Raw genomic sequence first — 22,104 nt, 5'->3', positions numbered from 1 at the left:
AGTCGATCAACTAAGAACGTAACAACCTACACTAATTTATCTCGTAATTCTTTACTGGTTAGGGTTACAATGTGTTACACATAGCACACCTTTATGCATGTGGTCACGTAAATATAAAATGTATATATAGATAGATTTTGTGAATCGAACTTTATGTTTTGTTTTGTTTTTTTTTTTTTCCCTTTTAAAGATGCATACACATACATATACATACATAAGATAAAGGATTTGAAGTCATTTGAGGGATACGTCCAATTCAAAGGTGGTAATTAATCTTATTTCAGAGTGAATTTATTGGCAATAAAATTGAAGTACGATCAATATTGACAATATAATCTTTAAGCCTTTTGTAAGACCAAGTGTTTGGTCAAAGAGGTTTGGAACCACCAATAATATAATATACTTGCTTTCAAATGTACGTACACATTCAACAAAATTACTGCCCTCCTTAATTGATGACTATCTACTTTTATGCTTTCCTCTTTATAATAGACATTAATTTACAGTGAAAATATATAAAATAAAATGTTCATATTTAATACGTGAAAGTAAAAATAAGAATATTTTTTTAATTAAAAAACGCTTATATTTTGCCTCTTCGTTCATTTCTTCAACAGGTGATGTAATATATATATATATATATATATATATATATATATATATATATTAAACTTATTAGATTATGAAGATATATTGTGTGTGAAAACTGAAAAGTTATATATTATGTATTTTTGTGTGGATGGACCGACCACATATAGCTTTTGAGCAAGTCTTGGGGGGAGGGGGCAACTGGCAATCCATGCAAATCGTTTGCGTAAAATTTTTTAAAATCCAACCTAAAGTTATTAATTATTTATTTATACTTTTCATTAAATTATTCTTAGCGTTACAACTAATTCAAAATCAATGGTCCCAAGCTAGCAATGTATATATATTTTTAATAATGGTTTCTGGGGTCCCATTTTCTATTTACTTTACTTCCAAGTCTTAAATTATTATTGCATTTTTTCAGGTGTTCAACAATTTGATTAATTATATTATTTACAGCTTATCTCCTTCTAGGTTAATTATATACTCCATATAGTAGAGGTTTGTATACAAAAATGAATAAAGTAATTTTACAAATAAAATAAAAGACTTAAAAAAAAATTCAAGAGCTTTTCTTCATTTGTGTTTCTTTGTTAAATGGTATTTCGGGCTACCAAATTTCTTGTCAGGCAACTCGTTTCTTTGTCTCGTTATACTAAGTGGCTATATTGTTATTATTGAGTTTTTGAGGTTGGATTTGATTGATTAATAATGAAATTTCATTTCTTGCGTACTTTTAAAATAATAAAATGAAAAAAAAAATCTAATGATGGAGAAAGCTTCGGTACAAAATAGTATGTGGTACCACTCTATAGAAAGTTCCAAATAGTAGGATCAGTAAAAATATACATTATTAGATGGCTACATTATAATAATATAATGCCTATTCACTTAAATCAAATTTTAGTTGTGAAAAAGTTGACTCTACCCATAAGTTTTAAATAAATTCAACTCTTATTTATTTATTTATTTATTTTGTGATGAGGGAAACTTACTCCAATGAATAATAAATTAAATCTCGTTCTTGTATAATAACTGCACATAATTAAGAAAATTAATGTAAATCGTATTAAAAAGATCTTGTGCAATGGATTTGATCAAGAAAATATTGACAAAATTAAAATTAAATTAAACTATTAACATTTTGATACCTATTTAATCACCCATTTTGAGGCAATTTAACTCATTTTTGTTTAATCAATTAGTTATATAATAGCAAAATATATAGTAAAACCATTGACTATTGGAGGCAGGCTTGCAATGCTATAGATAGTGCCCAAAAAACAACACCAAGAAAAACAAAACCAAAAATATTAATATTACGACATAACACAACTTTATTGTAGCTAGCTTTCATCTATATTAGCAGCCTCTAATTAATTAACTTATTATATAATTCACTGACCCAGGTTTTTTTTTTCTTCGTACAAACTAATTAATAAGAAATGAGCTGAGATTAAAATATATAATCCATCTTCAATTAAATTAAACTTGTGACCATCACTGCAGCCTGCAAATCATGTGTATGACTTTTGGTTGTATATATATTTATAGTATGCTTATTATTATAAATAGAAATAGACGATAATATTTTTATGAATAAAATGATAATTATTTATATGAACATTCCCGTTATATTTTATTTATTTATAGTAGTAAATAATGTGTATTTCTCATGTTGTAAGACAACTAGAATTTCTTTAATTTCTAACCATTCAAAAGTGGTCATAAATCGAAGGTTTTAGTTTGAACACACTATTTTTTTTATCAGTAAAATTATTTTTTGATATTACTAATCATCAATCAAAGTGGTGGTCAGAGTGGTCAAAATCTTTTTTTTTTTTTTTTAAGAATTAGTCATAGTTGTAAAAAAACAAATCTAATTGCGTAAAGTGTTTGTCTATCATTTTAAATATTTGTTGGTAATATAAGTTTGTAATAAAGTTGTAATTAACAGGGAAAACACTGTTGTTCAACAGGCAAGAAGATGGTGAAATAGTTTAATTTGAAACGTTGCGACCTACCATGGTTTTGACTAATTCCTATTTTCAAAAAGGACATGACACAAGTAGTATGAAACAACTGTTTTCCTCTTATATGGGGACACAAAACAAGGGATGTATATCATATGCTTTGCATGAAGTTGAATTCAAGACAAATAATGTCCAAGGTCGTTTCAAACGTTTACATTAAGATTTCCAAGAATATATTACATGACTTGTACTGTTAATATGTTTGTATATGGCAATGTATATATAAATTAATTCCAACAACATATTGTTGCGCTTAAAGCCATTTAGCTTTTAGCTAGTTTTTGCATCATCAATTGCTATGAGTGCCCTAAGATGAAACTGGGTCTGAGTATTGATATAAAGTTTTGTACGTGTTGGCACGTATGAATTATTAAGCTTGACGAATGATAAATTGTAAGAATTTCTTTTTAGTGATGATATATATAGTGACTATTCAGTAATATAAATTAAACAAAATGTAGTCTAGTCACTCCAATACTGTCACCGTAACTGTCAAAAGGGTCTTCAAATCAATACAAAACTCTCAAACTAACTTGTGTCACCATCGAAGAACCGTAAAGCCTTTTGAGTGCTATTATTTTTGATATATGAATAGCCATTTATGTATTGTGCATTATGAATTGATCTAGTCCTTCAAAGCTAAGGATGCTATGCGTTTCTTCTCCAACACTACAAACGTACAAATTGTTGCAATTTCTTTGATTTGGGCAGGCCCCTACCTACCTCATCTTAATGGAACCATGTATCCTAGCTAGCTAGCAGCATCATATCATATATATAAAAATAAAGCTAATTGGAGATAATAGATGGTCATGGCCGGTTCAATTCAACAACAAAATTTTCCCCTTAGCTTTAATTCTTGAAATCATCATATCTTCTCATCAACTTGATCAATCACAAGATGGACTACTACATATATAATGCATGTAGGGTGTGGTCAACAAAATCAAGGATGACGAGGTACAGCATATTTAATAAGGAAAAGCAAGCCAAATAAAGGAGGAGTGATGCAATTGAGGTAAAGATTGACCAGGTACAACAACCTTAACCAGGAAAGGGGAGGTTCGAATGACAAAGTGCAATATTCTTAAATGCTAGGGGCCTCACTGCAATTTGATGTTGATTGGCTTTTACTTGGCAATCTTAATGCCATTGTCAAGGTCTTTTAAAAATTGCTAGTTGAAGATTGTTTATTTCTTGCAATTTGGCTGGTGGCAGACCGCTTAAAACCTATAATTATTTACTTTATGATATCATGATTTGCTTCAGATTTTAAGACTAAGACATTTCTTCTAATATTCTCAAAAAAGACATATTTTCTAATTTCTATCCCACACTTTTAGGCTTGCATGAAGATAATTTAGGGTAAAAATTTAAATATAGCCATTGTTGCAGGTAATAACGATTATAATCAAGTATACCATACTTGTTTCGAAAAGAGTGATCAAGTGGGTGGAGCTTAATTATTGTACTAGAATGCGACAATTTTGATTCTTGGCAACACCCACTCGATCTAGCTCGTGCACTAGCTAATCCCAATAGTTCTTAGTGCTATCGATACTGTAAAAAAATTCATTTAAACTAAGATAAAATCCTACGAGTATAAAATGATAATATTATCGAGAAACACAATATATATTATTCTATATATACAGCACCAATACATGTATAGACACATGTGGATACAATGCCCAGATGAAGACACCAGCTTTTAAATTGTAATGAATAATTAATTAGATATAATAAGACTAATTAGCCTGTGACCATGTGTTTAAACATATAATATTTCCTGCAATATAATATAAAACTACAATCACAAGTATTGTATGTGTATGGATAGAAGCAAGAAGACTTTTAGCAGTACGTTCTACTTGTTAGAAGGTCTAGTGGTTTAATTTGATAATAATAGTGAACCTATATATGACTTGGCCTATCTCTAGAAACTATATATAACCAATCATATTGAATTGGTGAATTTCATGCCATTTCTTGAGTAGACTTTAGATGCTCATTGCGTTGAGGCTGAAATTAAAAGAAAGACTTAGTAAATTAGTAGCCATGCCACATTTATTAATTTCCACGAGATATTTTGTTTGGGATAAATACAAAATAATAAATTAATATGAGTACACCCAAAGAAAAAACAATCCTTGATGGGGAGCGTGGATGTAAATCTTATTACTCTTACACTACCGCTGGTAAGATTCAATCTCTGATATTTCTTTCCAAACTTCACTCCTGTGACCAATTGAACTGTTCATGCAGGAGACTACGCTCTTGTTTGAACACAACGCTGCTGAACAACACCCAAAATGTCGTCTAAAAAAATAAAATAAATAATTGCCTTAATAATATTAAAGATTATGGGGTAGTCCATGTACATGTGTTAAACTAGCTAGGGAGGGGTTTCTGTTACAGTGTAACTATTATTGTATATGAATATTTTATTATTTGTGAAAGTTGTGTTGGGCTAATGAGTAAAGAGTGTTAGACAACTGATAAATGATGAATAAATGATAAATGATAATTGATAATTGAAATTGTGGAGTGTGTAGTTTGACTTGTGTACCTTCCCCAATAAATATATATATTTGGACTGTCCAAACGCCAGTCTTCCAAGCAAACAAAACCTTCTACATACACCATATTTCAAATCATCAAAACAAGCCTGGAGAGGAGAGAGAAAGAAAGATGGGAAGAGCTCCGTGCTGTGATAAAGCAAATGTGAAGAAAGGGCCATGGTCACCAGAAGAAGATGCAAAGCTCAAAGACTACATAGAGAAGCATGGCACTGGTGGCAACTGGATAGCTCTTCCTCAAAAGGCTGGTATATATTGTTATTTTTATTTTACTAGTGATCTGATCTGATAATTTTCTTGAATTATATATATTCCTGTTGTTGTGTACTGATCTAAATCTTTTTTAGGGCTGAGAAGGTGTGGGAAAAGCTGCAGATTAAGATGGCTTAACTATCTGAGACCCAACATTAAACATGGAGAATTTTCAGATGAAGAAGATAGAGTAATTTGCAGCCTCTATGCTAGCATTGGAAGCAGGTATACATATGTCCCTATTTTTTCAATTAGCTTTTTGAGAAAAGAAATTATACCAAACAGCTATCAGTTAACAACTAATTTACCAAATACTTTTATACAATCAAACTAATGTTATCAACTAGTCATACCTTATAACTCAATCAGCTAACAACCAAACAGATATACTTTTCTTTCTGAAAGATGTACTGTTGAGATCAGAATCTGCAAGTTTTTTGTGATAGTTGGGAATTAAACATATATGGGTAATTTTGGTGGAGTGCAGGTGGTCAATAATAGCAGCTCAGTTGCCAGGCAGGACAGACAATGACATTAAGAACTACTGGAACACCAAGCTGAAGAAGAAGCTAATGGGATTGGTCTCTTCTTCTTCATCTTCTCAGAAAACCAGACCTCACCAGACACCATATCCACCACCATCAATACTCTCCTCTTCCCCATATTCATCTCCATCAATCTCATCCCCACCACCACTAATCAAATCCACCAATTACTTCCCATCCCCCACTTTTCATGCCCTTTCCATCCCACCACAGCACAGTAGTGTTGCTGGAGCTTATGTGGGCCCCATCCAGAACCATCAGCATCACATGGTGATGACAGACAGAGTCCTGAATTTTGGTGGTGGTGCTGCTAGCTGCAGTTCCTCTGATGGGAGCTGCACAATGATGAGCAGCCATGGCAAAGACTTTGACTACAGTACTGAAAGCTATGGAGGGTTGCAGAGCTTTGTGTATGATAATGGTGATGTGAAGCCTAGTGTTGTTGAGAGTGGAGGATGTTATGGTGGCAATAACCCTTTAGATTATAGCAGTTTGGAGGAGATTAAGCAGCTGATTACCACTAATAACATGTGTAACAACTTCTTTGTTGATGACAACAAGGCACAAGAAAATGTGGTCTTGTACTACTGATCTCATCTCTCTCATGCCTCCACTGTTGCCACTACCAACTCAGAAACAAACAAGATTTCCTGGGAACATGTTTCCTTGCTATCCTATGCTGGGAATTCTTAAATTTGGTGGTTTTTTTTTAACCTTCCTCAGAGTACATGTTATCATGATCATAAAATTAAAGTAGTCTTTTTTTTCTTTTTCTTTTTTTTTTTTTCCTTTTTATTATTTTTTGTGCAATTATTTCTGGGAAACGATGTATTAACAATAGTAGTAAATTTCTTGAAAATTAAAGAATAGAGATGTCACCATCTTTTCGTTCTAGAAAAAAAATATTGTATTGAATTTTTACTCTAAATTTTATTTTACATTAATTATGATGCAAAATGTCATAATAACGCATCACATCGATCAATTAAAAATTCATAAATTTAATACATAAAATATGGGACTCATCATAGATAGCAATATTAGTTCCAGAACCAAACTTCAAGGCTAGCTGAAACTTTAAATTATACTAATAATTATTAGTATTGTATTATGAATGTAACATGCATGATATGATTTTTATTAGTTTAAATCTGAAGCCGGTCAGGGCTTGGATTTTTGTGGTTTCAACAAGTTTTTTGTTTAAAAAAATTATGGGATTTAACGTTAATCCTTACAAGTATCTCAGTCACCTCCGACAACCAATTTTTTTAATAAAAAGGCTTAAATTTAATGTAATAAAATGACAGATTGGTGCTTGAATCTAAAATGGACATCTCATCCACAGAATCGACGTTTTGAGATCTTGTTTTTCACAGAAAAAAAAAATAAAAATTGGAGTGATTCACGCCGCCCCGACTGGCTTCCATAGTTTCCGGTTAGCCAGACGCCGCTGATCACGACAACGTTGGATTAAACATTAAACAATACTAAACACACAATTATTTCATCATTAATTTTCCATCTTTTTCTAGACTGCGTTGGCGAGATGCTTGATATATATATTTGTTTAAAAAATCTGTGTTGGGTTGACAATTTCAATGATTGAATCACTCAAATACTCAAATTTCATTTGATTTAGTTTTTCTGTAACGTCGTCATCACCGTCTTACATTATTCATGTTGTAATTGTAACACATACATAAAAGGTATTGGTTTTTTGGGGGGTATAGTACGTACTGTAGGTAAAAAAAAATTATATTAATGGTTGGTCCATAAATTGGGTTGATTAGAAAATGATGAATTCTTGGTAAAATAAATAATTCTTTTTAAAAAGGCCACTCGGGGAGCAAGGAGGCATAAAAAAAAACTGGGAATTGAAGTCATCTTAGAAGCTAGTGAAAGAGAATCCTCATAGGGGACAGTCCAAAAGTGCCAAAATATTGTGAACATATCTCAGCACATGATGCCATGGCAGATTCTTGTCAAAGCTAAGCTAGCCATGAGGTTGGTTCACTGTATTGTTTGAACAAATTAAAATGAATAACATATTAATTTCCTAATATTTATTATTATCAAATAAAGGTTGAAAATAGATTTAATTTCATAATAATAAAGATGATGAATAACATCATTATCAACAGTAGAATTAATTAAAGGGGGATTAAGAAAATGGGAAATTGGAAGATGAATGCATTGACCTCTTCACCTCATTTTGTTTGTTTCTGTATGTGATAAGAACATAAAATAAGAGATAAATGGGATGGGGTTTGGCTGCCAGGCAGGCAGGCAGCCAGCTAGGGGGCAAATATTTTAAGGATTTTATGCCTCAAAATCTCTGGGGAAAAGGTTGTTGTTCAGGAATGTCTTTTCTAGTGGAGTGCAAAAGGTCAAAAGGTGTTACACCTAATGATCAATCAAGAAATTGAATGGGGAAAGTCACCTTTTTCTGTAAAGTCTTCTAAGTGATATATAGAGTGTGTGTTTCCCATGTTTCTGTATATACAAAGAGAACAATAATCATTTATTAACAGATGATAAACCTGCTTGTCTCCATTTGGTGTATCTATAGCTTGGCTGGATATAGGCATGGGTTTTGTTCCCATGTTTGGCAGAAAAAAGAGAAGAAAACAAACAGTTGAAAAATCTGTTATTTTCCATGTTTGGTGTTAATGAAAGGGATCTAAGTCACTACGAATAAAATATGAAGTTCAAACTCATGTGTATTATGTATATAATAACACTGTTAAAAGAGTTGTTCTTAGTTCGAATGGGACCGACCCAGACTCAATTGAATTAGTCGTATCTTAAGAGATACAGATATTGGTGAATATGAAAAAACAAAAGATGCGTCATTGTCGGTTGTCCATGGATGAGGTTCTAGAAGCAAGCACAGGTCCATCAGCTTGGCTTGTCACTAGGGCTGCCGTGGTAAAACCTGCATCTCAGGTCCAACATTTCCAAGTAAAGTCTCTTACAAAGTACAATCAAATTCCACAACTTCTTTCTAAAAGCAATTAAGAAAGTTTACACCCCAAAACTGGTTTCCCCCTTTGTAAAATCACAAAACTGTGTGCGCATTGTCCCTTGTAACAAGCTAGCTTAGTCAACATCTTTTTAGTCTCGTCTTAAACACCACCAACCGCTCCTACTGAAAGTCGAACTTAAAATTTTGTCAGACTAACTTGACCAGAGTTGTAATTAGCAAAAGATTGAGGATTTAAGTTCAAATAAGTTGGCAAATGTCAAAGAGAAGTGGGCTAATGTCCTTTTGTTATCCCTATGAAGGTCTAGGCAAGGTAACATGTGAACAGATAAGAAACTATGACTATGGAAGTTGCGGTCAACAAAATTCATAAGCCATGATGGAAGAAAGTCTTCTTTCTGTTGAAATGTGGAAGGGAGATATAGCTGTCAGGAACAAAGATGGATGAGTTTGGAGTGTCTTCAATGTTAGGTGCAAGTTTGAAACCAGATAACAGATTATGATCCAATAGTCGCCTTGTGACGCCTGAACTATATATAATAAGAGATCAAAACAAAACATGTTCCTAGAAATTAAACTGCTGTCATCCTCGTAATAGTACAACAGAGTCAAAGGAATGGTTCAACTGAATTGAAAGAAGAGGTTTAATGGGAATGCAAACCGAGTCAGAGGATATGAGGGCAGATGCTATTGAAAGTTTAAGTACAAATTAAATGAGCATGATGAAGTGAATGTGAATACATTGAGTGTAAGAGTTAACCGGTTAGTTCAATTTTGTACATAGTAGCACAAGAATACTATACACAATATGCACATGAATCTTAATTATATTAGTTATAATCATTTACAGGAAATCCCATCTCCAATAGACCTTCTCCACGATGCCTCCACCGCTTCGAACAGCAAGGTGGAGCGTTTCAGATGCAGGCGGGATCCCCCAGAGAAGCGGAACTGAAACTGTCATGGTTAGCTTTTCATGCATGCCACCTTTGCTCGCTTTTTCTGCAGAGACAACCTGCAAGTAGATAAGCATTAGCATAGGTAGTGATAGTGGAGATGCGGTTTGATGTTGGAGAAAAAAGTAAAGCAACGAGTAAAATAGACAAGTATCTACCTCACCACCGTGTTCCACTACAATGTCTTCCACAACATCACTCAACATCTCAACAGAACGGCAAAATCCCAGAATACATAGCTTTCTACCCATGTCAAGACCCTGATATTGGCATTTATCATTTCAATATATCAGGGAGAGAAAAACGCAAATTTTGAAAGACCAATGCTTCAAGTAAATTAAATAATGTTTACATTTGTTGCTGCAATATCAAAAAGTGCACCCAAACATAGGACTTGATCTGGATCCATGTAATCACTCTCTTGGTACCGTTGTAATCTTGGAGACATTTTTACTTTTCCTTGCTTCTTCTGCAAACAAATTATACCCATTTACACAGTATTTATTAGTAATAGCACTGCAAAAAGCATCTGTGACTAAAGGAAGAAAATAAGAATAATAGAATCATATTGACATCTCGTCAGGAATAAAAATGAAGGAACTGTGTATGCAAATTTGTGACAAGAGAGAGCTGGCATACATCAGAGGAAGAGACACGTTGTGGAACCAAACTCCCTCCAATTTGTATCAACCCATCAGCAGTGAACAGGGTGACTTTGTCCTCTTGTACCCACTGCACAGCTACATATAAAAGGGAGAAAGAAACATAACATCAACGTTCAAGACTAAAGTTAAGTACCTGGATTACCATGTCGTCCAAAACTAAATCTACAGCAACACAACTTGCCTATAGATCAATAGAGAGCAACAAAAGATTTTTCTTTAAAAAAGAAAACTTGAAGACAGCGCACAATCAATTATTGTATGTAAAAGGGGTTTCCCCCTTTTCATCCCAAATCTTTACTCCTTTTTACGGTCATACCCACAAAAGCAACAAATCCCATGAAAAGTTACTCACTGTTGTTCCCTCTATCACTACTGAAGAACAGGCATTACTTGTTTTTTTCATTCTACTCAATCAAAACATGTACCAAGTATTTTGTTTTCTTTCCTTTTTAGCTGAGTTGAGCTTATTGCCAACATATCAATATTTGGGTTTGCTAGAACATGACAGCTCTATGTATTATACTTCTCTACCATAACCACAAATCATTTTTTACTGCAATTAATATTATGGATTAGTGGGTTACATCGTAAGTATACACTGGAGGGGTTAAATGCATAGAATCATAAAATTCATAATCAGGTAGCTTATTGCACTTCCGAGTAGCATACTTAATCAACTGGAGGTGTGCCTCTTGGATCTAACACTATGGCACATCTACAAGAAGTATTGCATCAGCTGGTTCCACTAACAGATACCAAATCTAGAAAAGGAGCTTCGAGAACAAAATGAACCTGGCCAGTGTATCTCCTCCTTCCACAATCAAAGCATAATTATAATATGGAATTAAGCTGATGATAACAAAGGTCCTATATGTTTTATCAACCCAAATAGCAACTGCAAGAGCTGCAATCTAGGGCATCGAAGAACAATAGTAATATAACTGATAACAACCCATGAATTCGAAGCACAGACTATCAGTATTCGGGTTATCTATGCGAAGTAAAGCTCTCTACACCATAGACAATATGGAATTAAGCTGATGGTAACAAAGTTCCTATAAGTTTCATCAACCCAAATAGCAACTGCAAGAGCTGCAATCTAGGGCATCGAAGAACAATAGTACTATAACTGATAACAACCCATGAATTTGAAGCACAGACTATCACTATTCGGGTTATCTATGCGACGCAAGGCTTTCTACACCATAAACAATTGACCAAATTCATAAGCCTGGCATCAAATTATGAATCAAAGAAAAGCATGCATAAAGTACAAGTAAAGGACTAACATATCAAAAGGAGATGCCTTTTAAAAATTAATTTTATCTCTTTTACGGGATTCGATCAATTCTCTACTCCAATGGCAAGGGCAATCACACGATGATCATCATCATAATTCACAAGCCCAAAGCTTCCAACTTTAACCACACACAAAACGATAGCAACACTAAGACTAATCAACAAGGGCAGGTTCAAGATCAAGCTAGGAAAAAAGAAGAAAAAGAAAGCATTTTTATTAACAAAATTTCTGACAAGGAACTGAATGATAGATTAATATAACATACATGAGTCGGAAGGATCAGAGGGTTCCCAAGGATAGTTCCCGAATGCATCGTCGCCGAGGAAATGGCTGGAACCGGAAGCCTTAGCGGCGGTGAATCGGACCGAACGGATCGGCGGTTGACCCGGGAATTTTAGGAGCGGGAGAAAAGAAAAGGAAGCGAATGAAGAAGATGGTATGGGATCTTTAGAGGGCAGGATTGAAGAGAAGGTGGAGAAACAGAGGGCAGAGGTATCAGGCATTGTGGATAGACGATTAAGGGATTCCTTCCGGGAGAGAGGAAACGAAGAAAGTAAAGAAAGAATGAAAAGGGAAAGAGAAAGGAGAAGAGTTAGACGCCACAACGTGCGGCTGACACGTGGACAAGTAGGCAGTTGATTTACGTATGTGGTGGCTGGTTGAAACGGTTGGTCATAGCTGTATTGCTCCCTCTTCTTTTTGTTTCTTTCCCGGCAAAAACCATAATAATCTTCTTCTAACCTCGTCAATTCATTCGTCAAACAAACATAGTTCGCTTCACCACTCCTGTCCGATTTTCTTGAATTGGGCTTATTGTAGTTCACCACTCCTATCCTATGGACTAGACATTTGGAATACTCATCGGGCCCAACATCATCTCCGCCCGATTAACCCAACATTAGCCCATATAATGATGTTTCATTTATATATCATGGCCATGCCAAACATAGAAGTACATAGGTAGGAAAACCAGGCCAGGCTCAAACGTCGCACCATCGTTATACTCACAAAACGACGTCGTTTCAATAAGTAAGAGAAACGGAGACTATAAGTTACGTTGTAGCGGAACTTTGTAACTGATACTCGATCTTATAGTGCCTTAATCGTACTTAAATCAATAACAAGCACAAACCCTCTCTACACAATATAAACACAGATCAGATATCTATCTCACTGTTCAATACCACAAATTACTTTCTATTTTTAAATTAGAACCTCACAACATTTTTTTCTATGATACTATTGCAAGAATCATAGTAATCATCTAAAAAGATAATTATTGAACACTTGTCATTTATCACACGTTAGGCTCCAAAGAAGAAAAAGAAAAGGATGGTTGTCTTCTTGGGTCCTAAGGTACAGGGTTCACATTTTAGTGTGGGAAGTCACTGTCTGAAGTGGACATGGATATGTAGCAGTTACATACCCATTTCTTCCATACTTCAATAATGCAGGTAGCTACATATAGTACATACCACAAAATATAATCTTAAAGTCTTTACATTTAATACAACTATAAAACTGTCCAACCACTTCAAACTCGGTTATAGAATCAAAATTAAACATGCGGGCACAATATTCATTGCTTTATTTATTTATTTATTACCAATATAATAGTATATTAAATCGATCAACGTAACATGTTTTATAATGAAACAGACGATGTATGTTGAAAGAGTTTTCTTATATAAGAATTCATTAGAGAGATTTAAAAATTTTATTTTGAAATTATTGGTTCTATATTTGAATATTTCTCTATATACATATATTATAATAGTAATTTGACAAAATAATTTTGGATTTTTTGTATATTTATAGTTTTTAATTCAATCATGATCCGGAAAGAATTGAAAAAAAAATAATAAAAAAATCTATAGTTCCATATATACCCCATGAACCAGTCTTTAATTTCAGCTTTTAATAACTTACAACACTTGTGTCCACCTTGATTTTACATTTCAACAAACACAAAGTAATCAACCCAAAGTTTTCACCGTACCTTAGCTTTTATAATTTCTTCCCCTTGAATTGGCATGCATGATTCTTACTGCATACACCTACTACACCAACTTCATAATTACTTTGAAAATCAATCTAACTTCAAGATTCAATACCATATATATAATTGTCCACTTTTATGCATAAAAAGTCCAACCTTAACTCAAATCTTCATGTTTGTAGTAAGAATCAAATCCTAACCCTCACCATGTTGTTGAAAGCAAGTCTTAAATGAGACTTCTCATTCATTAAATCAATGCTTTGGCGGGCTTTTCTTTACGTATCTGGATTAAACACAATAAGAAAAATTTACCCTTAAAAAGATGTGGTTAAATGAGTGAAGCATAATTTTCGTACTTAAAAGTTCTTGTCAACACTTTCTCGGTTAAGTTAAGTTTGTGGCGCATGCAAGATCTTCATGGGGTGACAATGGTGTAAATGGTTGTGGCAGCTGCAGGTGTGTGGTCCTGCAAGGAAAATTGACTTGCGTAAAGTAGCAACGCAGCAAATTAAATTAGAGAGTTCCATTTCATCAATATGTAGTCACCATGCATGCATTTGGATTTTAGAGAAAAGGCCACATTTCAATGCAAGATAATTCAGATGTACTGCACTTACTTTTAATCTCCTCATCCAACATGCTTATTATTTACAATTTGTCTTGGACGGTACAAAACCCCTAATGAAATAATGAGGATTAAATATCCTTTATATAATAATCAGATTACAATATCTCGCCTAAATTAAAATTATTATTCTCACTAAATTTGATTCTTAATTTAAAAAATGTCAAGTCCTTCTAAGTATATATTAAAAACCTTCATGGACATCTATTAAGAAACTATAGCTAGGTCCTCTTATCATTGTCACAACCTAACTGGCCAGCCTCTACTTGAAAAAATCATGAACGCAATATCTGCCACTGGTTAGGAATAAAGTGTTTACCAATGACACAACTTTATTTTCTTATATACAACCACCACATTTTCGAGAGGTAGGATGTTGGACTTAATCCTTCGCTGACATTCAACAATCCCCTAACCACCAATTGATGGTCTTAGCCTTTTACCGGCGTTTGCCCAACACATTATATTGTAGATGCAAATAAAATAAACATTTGTTGTCTTTTATTTACATAGGTTGCATTGCTATCGAACACATCATTTTCATTGGTTACGGTCTTGGCCAAGAAAAAGCATTACTTGTTGAACTGAAATTTTATTTAGTTGTGTTCACAGAATATAATGCATGGAAAATTTCACCAACTTTATGGATGGTAAATAGGCCACTAAAAACGTGCACATCACATGCCAAGGGCCCTATATTGCGCCCAGTCGCAATCCATAGAATTTGGATACAATTCTGCAGAGATAGCGATATGCCCATATTATCTAAAACTATCTTAGCTAGCTTTCCATACACACATACATAAACATAAGGTATAGAAATTTTTCTCTTGGTATATCCATCATTTGATGTGACAAATTTGAAGTAACTTGTAGCAGTGTTTAGATTCTTTATCAGTTCCGTTATGGGATAAACGTGATATTTTGTGTGTGTTGTCTACCTTAAACTACATTATGTAACCACCAACGACGTAACATGCATTAATTGTTGGTGGTAGGTCTCGTCAATAATTTAGGATAACGAATTGAATTGAAGTTAGGTTTAGGTAGCTTAGGTTAATGATGCAGGCAAAGCGAAGCAGCCTTGGTGTCGGGTAGGCAGGAGAGGAGGGGCCATGGATGTATGTGCTGCATGGTTGGCCCAAGCTTCATGACAAATGGGCTGGCTGCCATCCCTACAAATCAATTAGGCTACCAAATGTCCTACTACAATTTTGTCAAGGACAATTTTGCGTGCACGCCTACCATGAGATTTGAGATGACAATTTTTTGTTTTGGTATTTGATTTAATTTAATGTAAATGAGATTTTTTTTTTATAACTTTTAAAGTTTGATGATGAATGTTTAGGGCGTGTTTACCCATTTTTTCTACTGTATTTTTTTTTTAAATAATTTTCAAAACTTATAAACACAAATTTAAATGAGAGAAAGTTAAAAATAGTAGTCAATGGTTAAAGAAAAAGTTGAGGACGGTGGATGAAAAGAAAGTCGGGGACAATAGCCAGACCCTGACAAAAGGCCGGCCCTAGCACTGACTGAAGAGAAAATTGAGGATATTGGTTAGAGAGAAAGTTGGAGAAAGTCCGTAGAAAACGTGGCGAATGAAGAGAAAGGCCCTTTCTGAAAGGGTGATAAAATAAATTGAAAATGTTATATGCCAAGATTTGATAGTAAGTCTACTCAACCATATCATCTCTCTATCTACTTCTCCATAATAGAAATTATGTTTAATTTGTTCTTTAGTAAATAGACCCTTAAAGGTCTATTAAAATATTATTGTAATTTTGAATTTTGAAAATTATAATAAAATATAAAGAAAAAAAATGTATGGGACATAGGTATTGAAAGGGTAAAATCCTCGGAAATAAAAAGGATAATGAAAAGGACAAAAAGGGGCATGGACCAAGCTTCATCATCTTCATGGAAGGTGCAAAAGAAAAAGAAAGAAAGAAAGGTGTAGGTGTGTATAAAGAAGAGATGCATATGATCACTAACATGCACACATGGAAACCAATTCCCCACTCTGTAATCATTCACCATTCATCTCTCATCACTCATCATTCAAATCCTATACACATGACATTACCCTTTTTGTCATTTGCTCTCTAAATTATTTAGGTCAACTTTCATCAATTTTGTATGCCCCTATCTCACATTCCTCACTTCCCATTACCCTATACTTAGGGTTGGTTTGGTTCAAATAATATTTATAAAAATAAATAAATAACTATATACTTGGAAACCACCATATATATATATATATATATATATATATATATATATATATATATATATATATATATATATATGGTGGTTGAAACCGTTGTATATAGTATTTTAATATACTGCGATTCAAAACAAGTACCTATATAATATTTATTTACTATATGGGTCACTTATACATTACTTAGTAATAACTTAAGCTTTATGTTTGCTAAACGGTCCGCGAATAGGGTTGCCCACTGTTTAGCTAGGGAATCCTTATCATTGTCTGGCCGTATGGACTGCTTCTCTGTCCCTTTTCCTTCCATTGCTCACGTTTTGAGCTTTGATCTTGATTAATGAATTACCTTGTCTTTACTTAAAAAAAAAAAAAGTAATACATCATATATGTGTAAAAAAAAAAAAAAAAAAAAAAAGAACTTTCGTAGTATCTATTTTTGTAGTAGTGATTAAAACTTTACTCTTAACCATGCACCAATAAACTGCAATCGTTCTAAAATTAATTATACTTACAATCTAACCATTTAGTTGAACGAAAATGTTTTTATAGTCGAATTAACATTTAAGTAATAATTACACGTACGCACCTAATTTAGTTAGATTTAATTTCATTTACATTCATCACAAATAAATACATTTATGGGAGCAAATTATATCAGTTAATAAGATTCCTAAGCATGTGCTTAGGTGATTAATTAACGTTAGCTCAAAAGCTCCAACTAAGGAACGCATGCAAGGATTTTCAGGAAATCACAATTAAGAATGCAGATGTCACATTATTTAAGGATTGGCTGCATAATGTAGTTTGCCACCGTTAAGGATACTATTAAATTTTATTTTTTTTAAAAAAAAAAAACCTTAAATTATACAAAAGTATAAATTAAAACAGTATAGTACTTGCCTAGCTAACCTTTTCTCCGACTCTTGCTAGACTGCTAGTAGCTAGGATTCCCACTATCACAACTCAAGAATCAAGGATGATTATTGCTAACATTTTAATTAAGTTACTCTAATTCACAATTTATTATGTTGGCCAGGGATTGGTAACAGATTACTCGTCTTGTTAAATGTCCATATAATCACAAATGCATCCATAAATAGTGGAAATACATTGCCATTAATATTATATTCAATTAGATCAGAGCGTTACCATGATTAAGGCTATGTTTGGCAAACCTAGCTGAAAAGGAGCTGAAAGCTGAAAAGCTATAAGTTAGGAGCTGAAACAGGTGAGCTGTTAAGCTAGCTGTTATGCTTAAAAGTGTTTGGTAAAATTAGCTTTTTGATAAGCTGATAAATGTAAAAAGACTAAAAAGGGCATCTTCATAAAATTTAAATTTGTTTGTTTACATATTAAAATTTAACGTTTGAAAATAAAACTATTAGCAAATCATGATCTAGCATCCCATAATGAAGTAGCAATATTGTTGCGAATCTCCTTCATCTCAGTAGAGGTCTGACTTAAACTTTCGTTGGTGGATGTATTACTACTTGAATCTTGAAGTTCATCGGGCGGTATGTAATCTGGATGCTGCTCAAGCACATTAAACATCATGTCATCTTGTGAATTCTTCCGAATATAATTATGTAAGGCAAATGTGGCCATAATAACATCAATTTGGGTCTCCACACTAAACTGTGGCATTTTAGCAAGTATCTTCCATCTCTTCTTCAATACTCCAAACGACCTCTCAATACAACTTCGAAGAGAAGAATGTGCACGATTGAATGCTTCTTGAGCATTAGTTGGCGGCTCTTGTTCAAATTGAGATTGATGATACCTTATTCTTGGATACGGTACCAAATATCCTTGTTTATCTGGATATCCTTTATCTACCAAATAATATCTTCCTAAAAAAAATATAACACTAAACAATTATAAAGAATAAAATTATATGATTTTTATTAGAGTTAAAGTAATACGAATATGATACCTTGTGGCGGCTTGGGAAAGTTCATTGATGGTGTACTAATTGCATGAACAAATACACGTGTATCATGTGCGGATCCTTCCCATCCAACAGATATAAAAGTGAAACACATATCAAAGTCACACGCTGCCATGACATTGAAAGTAGGAATTCCTTTTCTCCCTCTATATCGCAATTGATCAGCCTCAGGAATGCATGCTGCTATATGAGTACCATCAATACATCCAATGCAATCCTATTTATCATATATATTAGATAATCAATCTTAAAATAATAATAGTAGTAGTAATAGTAGTAGTAATAATAATAATAATAATAATAATAATAATAATAATAATAATAATAGTAATGGTTACATTTTATCTTGAAATATGGCATGTATCGTGCATCATTACATTATATCAAAAACACTGCAGATTTCATTAATATATATATATATATATATATTCAAAAACAAACACTGCAGATTTCATTAATATATATATATATTATATCAAAAACAAACACTGCAGATTACATTGATAAAACTTGGGTAGAATCCTACAGATTACAAACACTGCAGAAACTTACTTTAATTCTTCAAATTACATTATATCAAAAACGCTGCAGATTTCATTAATATATATATATATTATATCAAAAACAAACACTGCAGATTAAATTGATAAAACTTGGGTAGAATCCTACAAATTACAAACACCGCAGAAACTTACTTTAATTCTTCAAATTACATTATATCAAAAACATTGCAGATTTCATTAATATATATTATATCAAAAACAAACACTGCAGATTACATTGATAAAACTTGGGTAGAATCCTACAGATTACAAACACTGCAGAAACTTACTTTAATTCTTCAAATTACATTATATAAAAAACACTGCATATTTCATTAATATATATATATATATATATATATTCAAAAACAAACACTGCAGATTACATTAATATATATATTATATCAAAAACACTGTAGATTAAATTAATATATATATTATATCAAAAACACTGCAGATTACATTAATATATATATATATATATATATAAATAAATAAAATGAAGGAATACATGAAATATATATCATATACACGCAGTCCAACCATTCAAGTAATACAAGTAATACAATGAAATATATATCATATACAAGCTTACGGATATACGAGATGCAATAGAAAAAAAATATACAAGTAATACAACAAAATAAATATATACATACCTACAGACGGATGATATTGCGATTGGCCAGTTGCAGACTGCGGAGTGAGGTGGCTGATGGGCGATGCTTCTGCGGAGAGTGAATGAAGATGAAGCGATTAGTGTGAAAATTGCGAATAAATAAGAATAGAAAAGGGTTTTAATTGGGAAGGGTAAATGATGTCATTTCTTTAAAATAATAAGGTTAAAGATGGAAAAAAAGTTAGGAAGCTAATAGCTTATTTTGAAACGCTATCTTAGGTAGCGTTCAAAAATAAGCTCATATTTTAAGCTACTAACTTATTTTAGGACCATTACCAAATAGAACTTATAGCTTATTAGTAGCTTAAAATAAGTTATAAACTCCTAAATAAGCTCTGCCAAACAGAGTCTAAGTATATTGAAAGACAAAAAAAAAAATGGATTATCTTTCACACCAGACTAATCATATTCGTGACGCGTCGTATGATCTTAAAATGTGATAAAAACCCTCTATCACGGGTTTTAAGGTAGCTCATTTCCAAATTCCAATACTCAAGTTAGAGTGGATGATTTGTATGGGGAATATTTGCTTCTAATTAAGGGCATGCATATCTAATATGTAGCAGTGAATCCAGACAAATTCTTTGAATGAAATGAGTTGCTAATAATGTGCATCTGTTGCAATTGGTTGAGCATTTTTCCCATTATTGAACACCTTTCCCTTTTCTTTTCCCACCTATTTATTTTATTTTATATATAATAAAAGAGAATAAATTCCAAGTGCAAATTAAAGAAAGATCATAGATGAAGATCATGAATATATGCTCATTGATTTAAGTCCAAGAAAAAAGCTAGCAAGAGTTGTCCTTGGAACCATCTCAAACCCTGCCTACTAATTTCACTTCTAATTAACAAAATAAATATCATTATTGAATATTAGTTATAATATTTACAATAGAGTGGTCATATGAATATATGTATTTATTTATGTACTTATCTTTTAATGATTGACACGACGTTTTTTGAAAAATCAGAGTCATCAATACTTATAATTTAAAAATTAGGTTATTGATTAGTGTTGTAATTAATATAAATAATATTGGCAATTAAATATGCCTTGTGAGAAAATAAAATCAGTAGGCCATCTTGAAAGAAAGTTGTCTTAGCAATGAGGGACATAGAACTTGAAAACTTGGTTTTTACCCTATTTTAGTCCTAGTTTAACCTCTTTATTAACCTCTCTTTTCGAGACCATGTTATGCTAGATACAAAGCTATCCTGCATAGGTATCAAATTGTTCTTTGATTCATATCCACTTCAAAGATTTTCCACTTTCGAGTGTTTCCTAAAAATCTAATGCTTTTAGGTTATTTATATGTTCATTTATTTATAATTTATTGCTAGCTATAGAAGGTTAGCATAGTAATATAATTGTTGGGTTAGTTGTGGAATTGGGATACGTACTACTAAAAATTGGGTAGTAATCGCCATGTCCGAATCCAAGCTGGTGCTCAATGAATAATGAAATTGTTGGAATTTTATAAGGTGTGAATGTACGCGTTGTGAATATTATTATTTGGTAAAGGTGTCGAAGGTTTGAGAAGAATCACTAACATAAAGTTACTAGTTAGAGAGCTTCACTACCATCTAAAAGGCCAGAGTGCTTCCTTCCATTTCTGAAGAGGACGTCTGGAATAAGAATTGAAAGAACACCACCTCAAAAAGAGGAAGAGTACAAAAGTTCCCAAATGTATATAAGATATAGATATTTACGCGCGCGCGCGCACACACACACACACACATATATATATATATATATATATATATTATACTTTAGCTATAACCAACTAGTAGAGAAGATGTTGTTTGACGTAAGGTACAAATTTGCAATTCTATGCCTTTATACACAAAATTCCTATGCACCCTAACTTCTTCATATCTGTCGATTCTTATCTTCGTAGATTATGTTGCTAGGTCCTTCGACTCTCTCATAATAACGAATAAGTGGCCTAGATTGATAATATATTAAGTCATTGGAACTATCCAGATATCATAACCACAACAATAATCATTAAACAAAGTTATAGCATATATTATATGCCGTACATCTATTAAAAATATAAATAATTAGATACAATGAATAACAGCATAGTATACACATAAATTAATTAAATGCTAATAAATGGTTTTTTTGGTCAAAATTGAATTAATAATCTAAATAAGTTTACAATTTTTAAATTTGACAC

At 32.7% G+C, this 22,104-nt stretch overlaps 2 protein-coding genes across 2 annotated transcripts; one reads left to right on the top strand and one right to left on the bottom strand.

The window, feature by feature from the left end:
* The first annotated feature begins 5,226 nt into the window (after positions 1–5,226).
* LOC116007140 (transcription factor RAX2) lies at positions 5,227–6,871 on the top strand. Its single transcript, XM_031247742.1, has 3 exons — positions 5,227–5,448; positions 5,548–5,677; positions 5,940–6,871. The coding sequence occupies exons 1-3, from the start codon at positions 5,313–5,315 to the stop codon at positions 6,586–6,588; spliced, it is 915 nt and encodes a 304-aa protein (XP_031103602.1). The 5' UTR covers positions 5,227–5,312; the 3' UTR covers positions 6,589–6,871.
* A 2,784-nt stretch (positions 6,872–9,655) lies between these two features.
* LOC116007613 lies at positions 9,656–12,474 on the bottom strand. Its single transcript, XM_031248333.1, has 5 exons — positions 12,167–12,474; positions 10,576–10,676; positions 10,289–10,405; positions 10,095–10,196; positions 9,656–9,995 (listed from the first exon to the last, which is right to left on the bottom strand). The coding sequence occupies exons 1-5, from the start codon at positions 12,402–12,404 to the stop codon at positions 9,825–9,827; spliced, it is 729 nt and encodes a 242-aa protein (XP_031104193.1). The 5' UTR covers positions 12,405–12,474; the 3' UTR covers positions 9,656–9,824.
* Between the last annotated feature and the right edge of the window lie 9,630 nt (positions 12,475–22,104).

This window comes from Ipomoea triloba, chromosome 15 (assembly GCF_003576645.1).
Source record: "Ipomoea triloba cultivar NCNSP0323 chromosome 15, ASM357664v1".
Classification (NCBI taxonomy): domain Eukaryota; kingdom Viridiplantae; phylum Streptophyta; class Magnoliopsida; order Solanales; family Convolvulaceae; genus Ipomoea; species Ipomoea triloba.
This window is presented reverse-complemented; position numbering and strand designations above follow the sequence as displayed.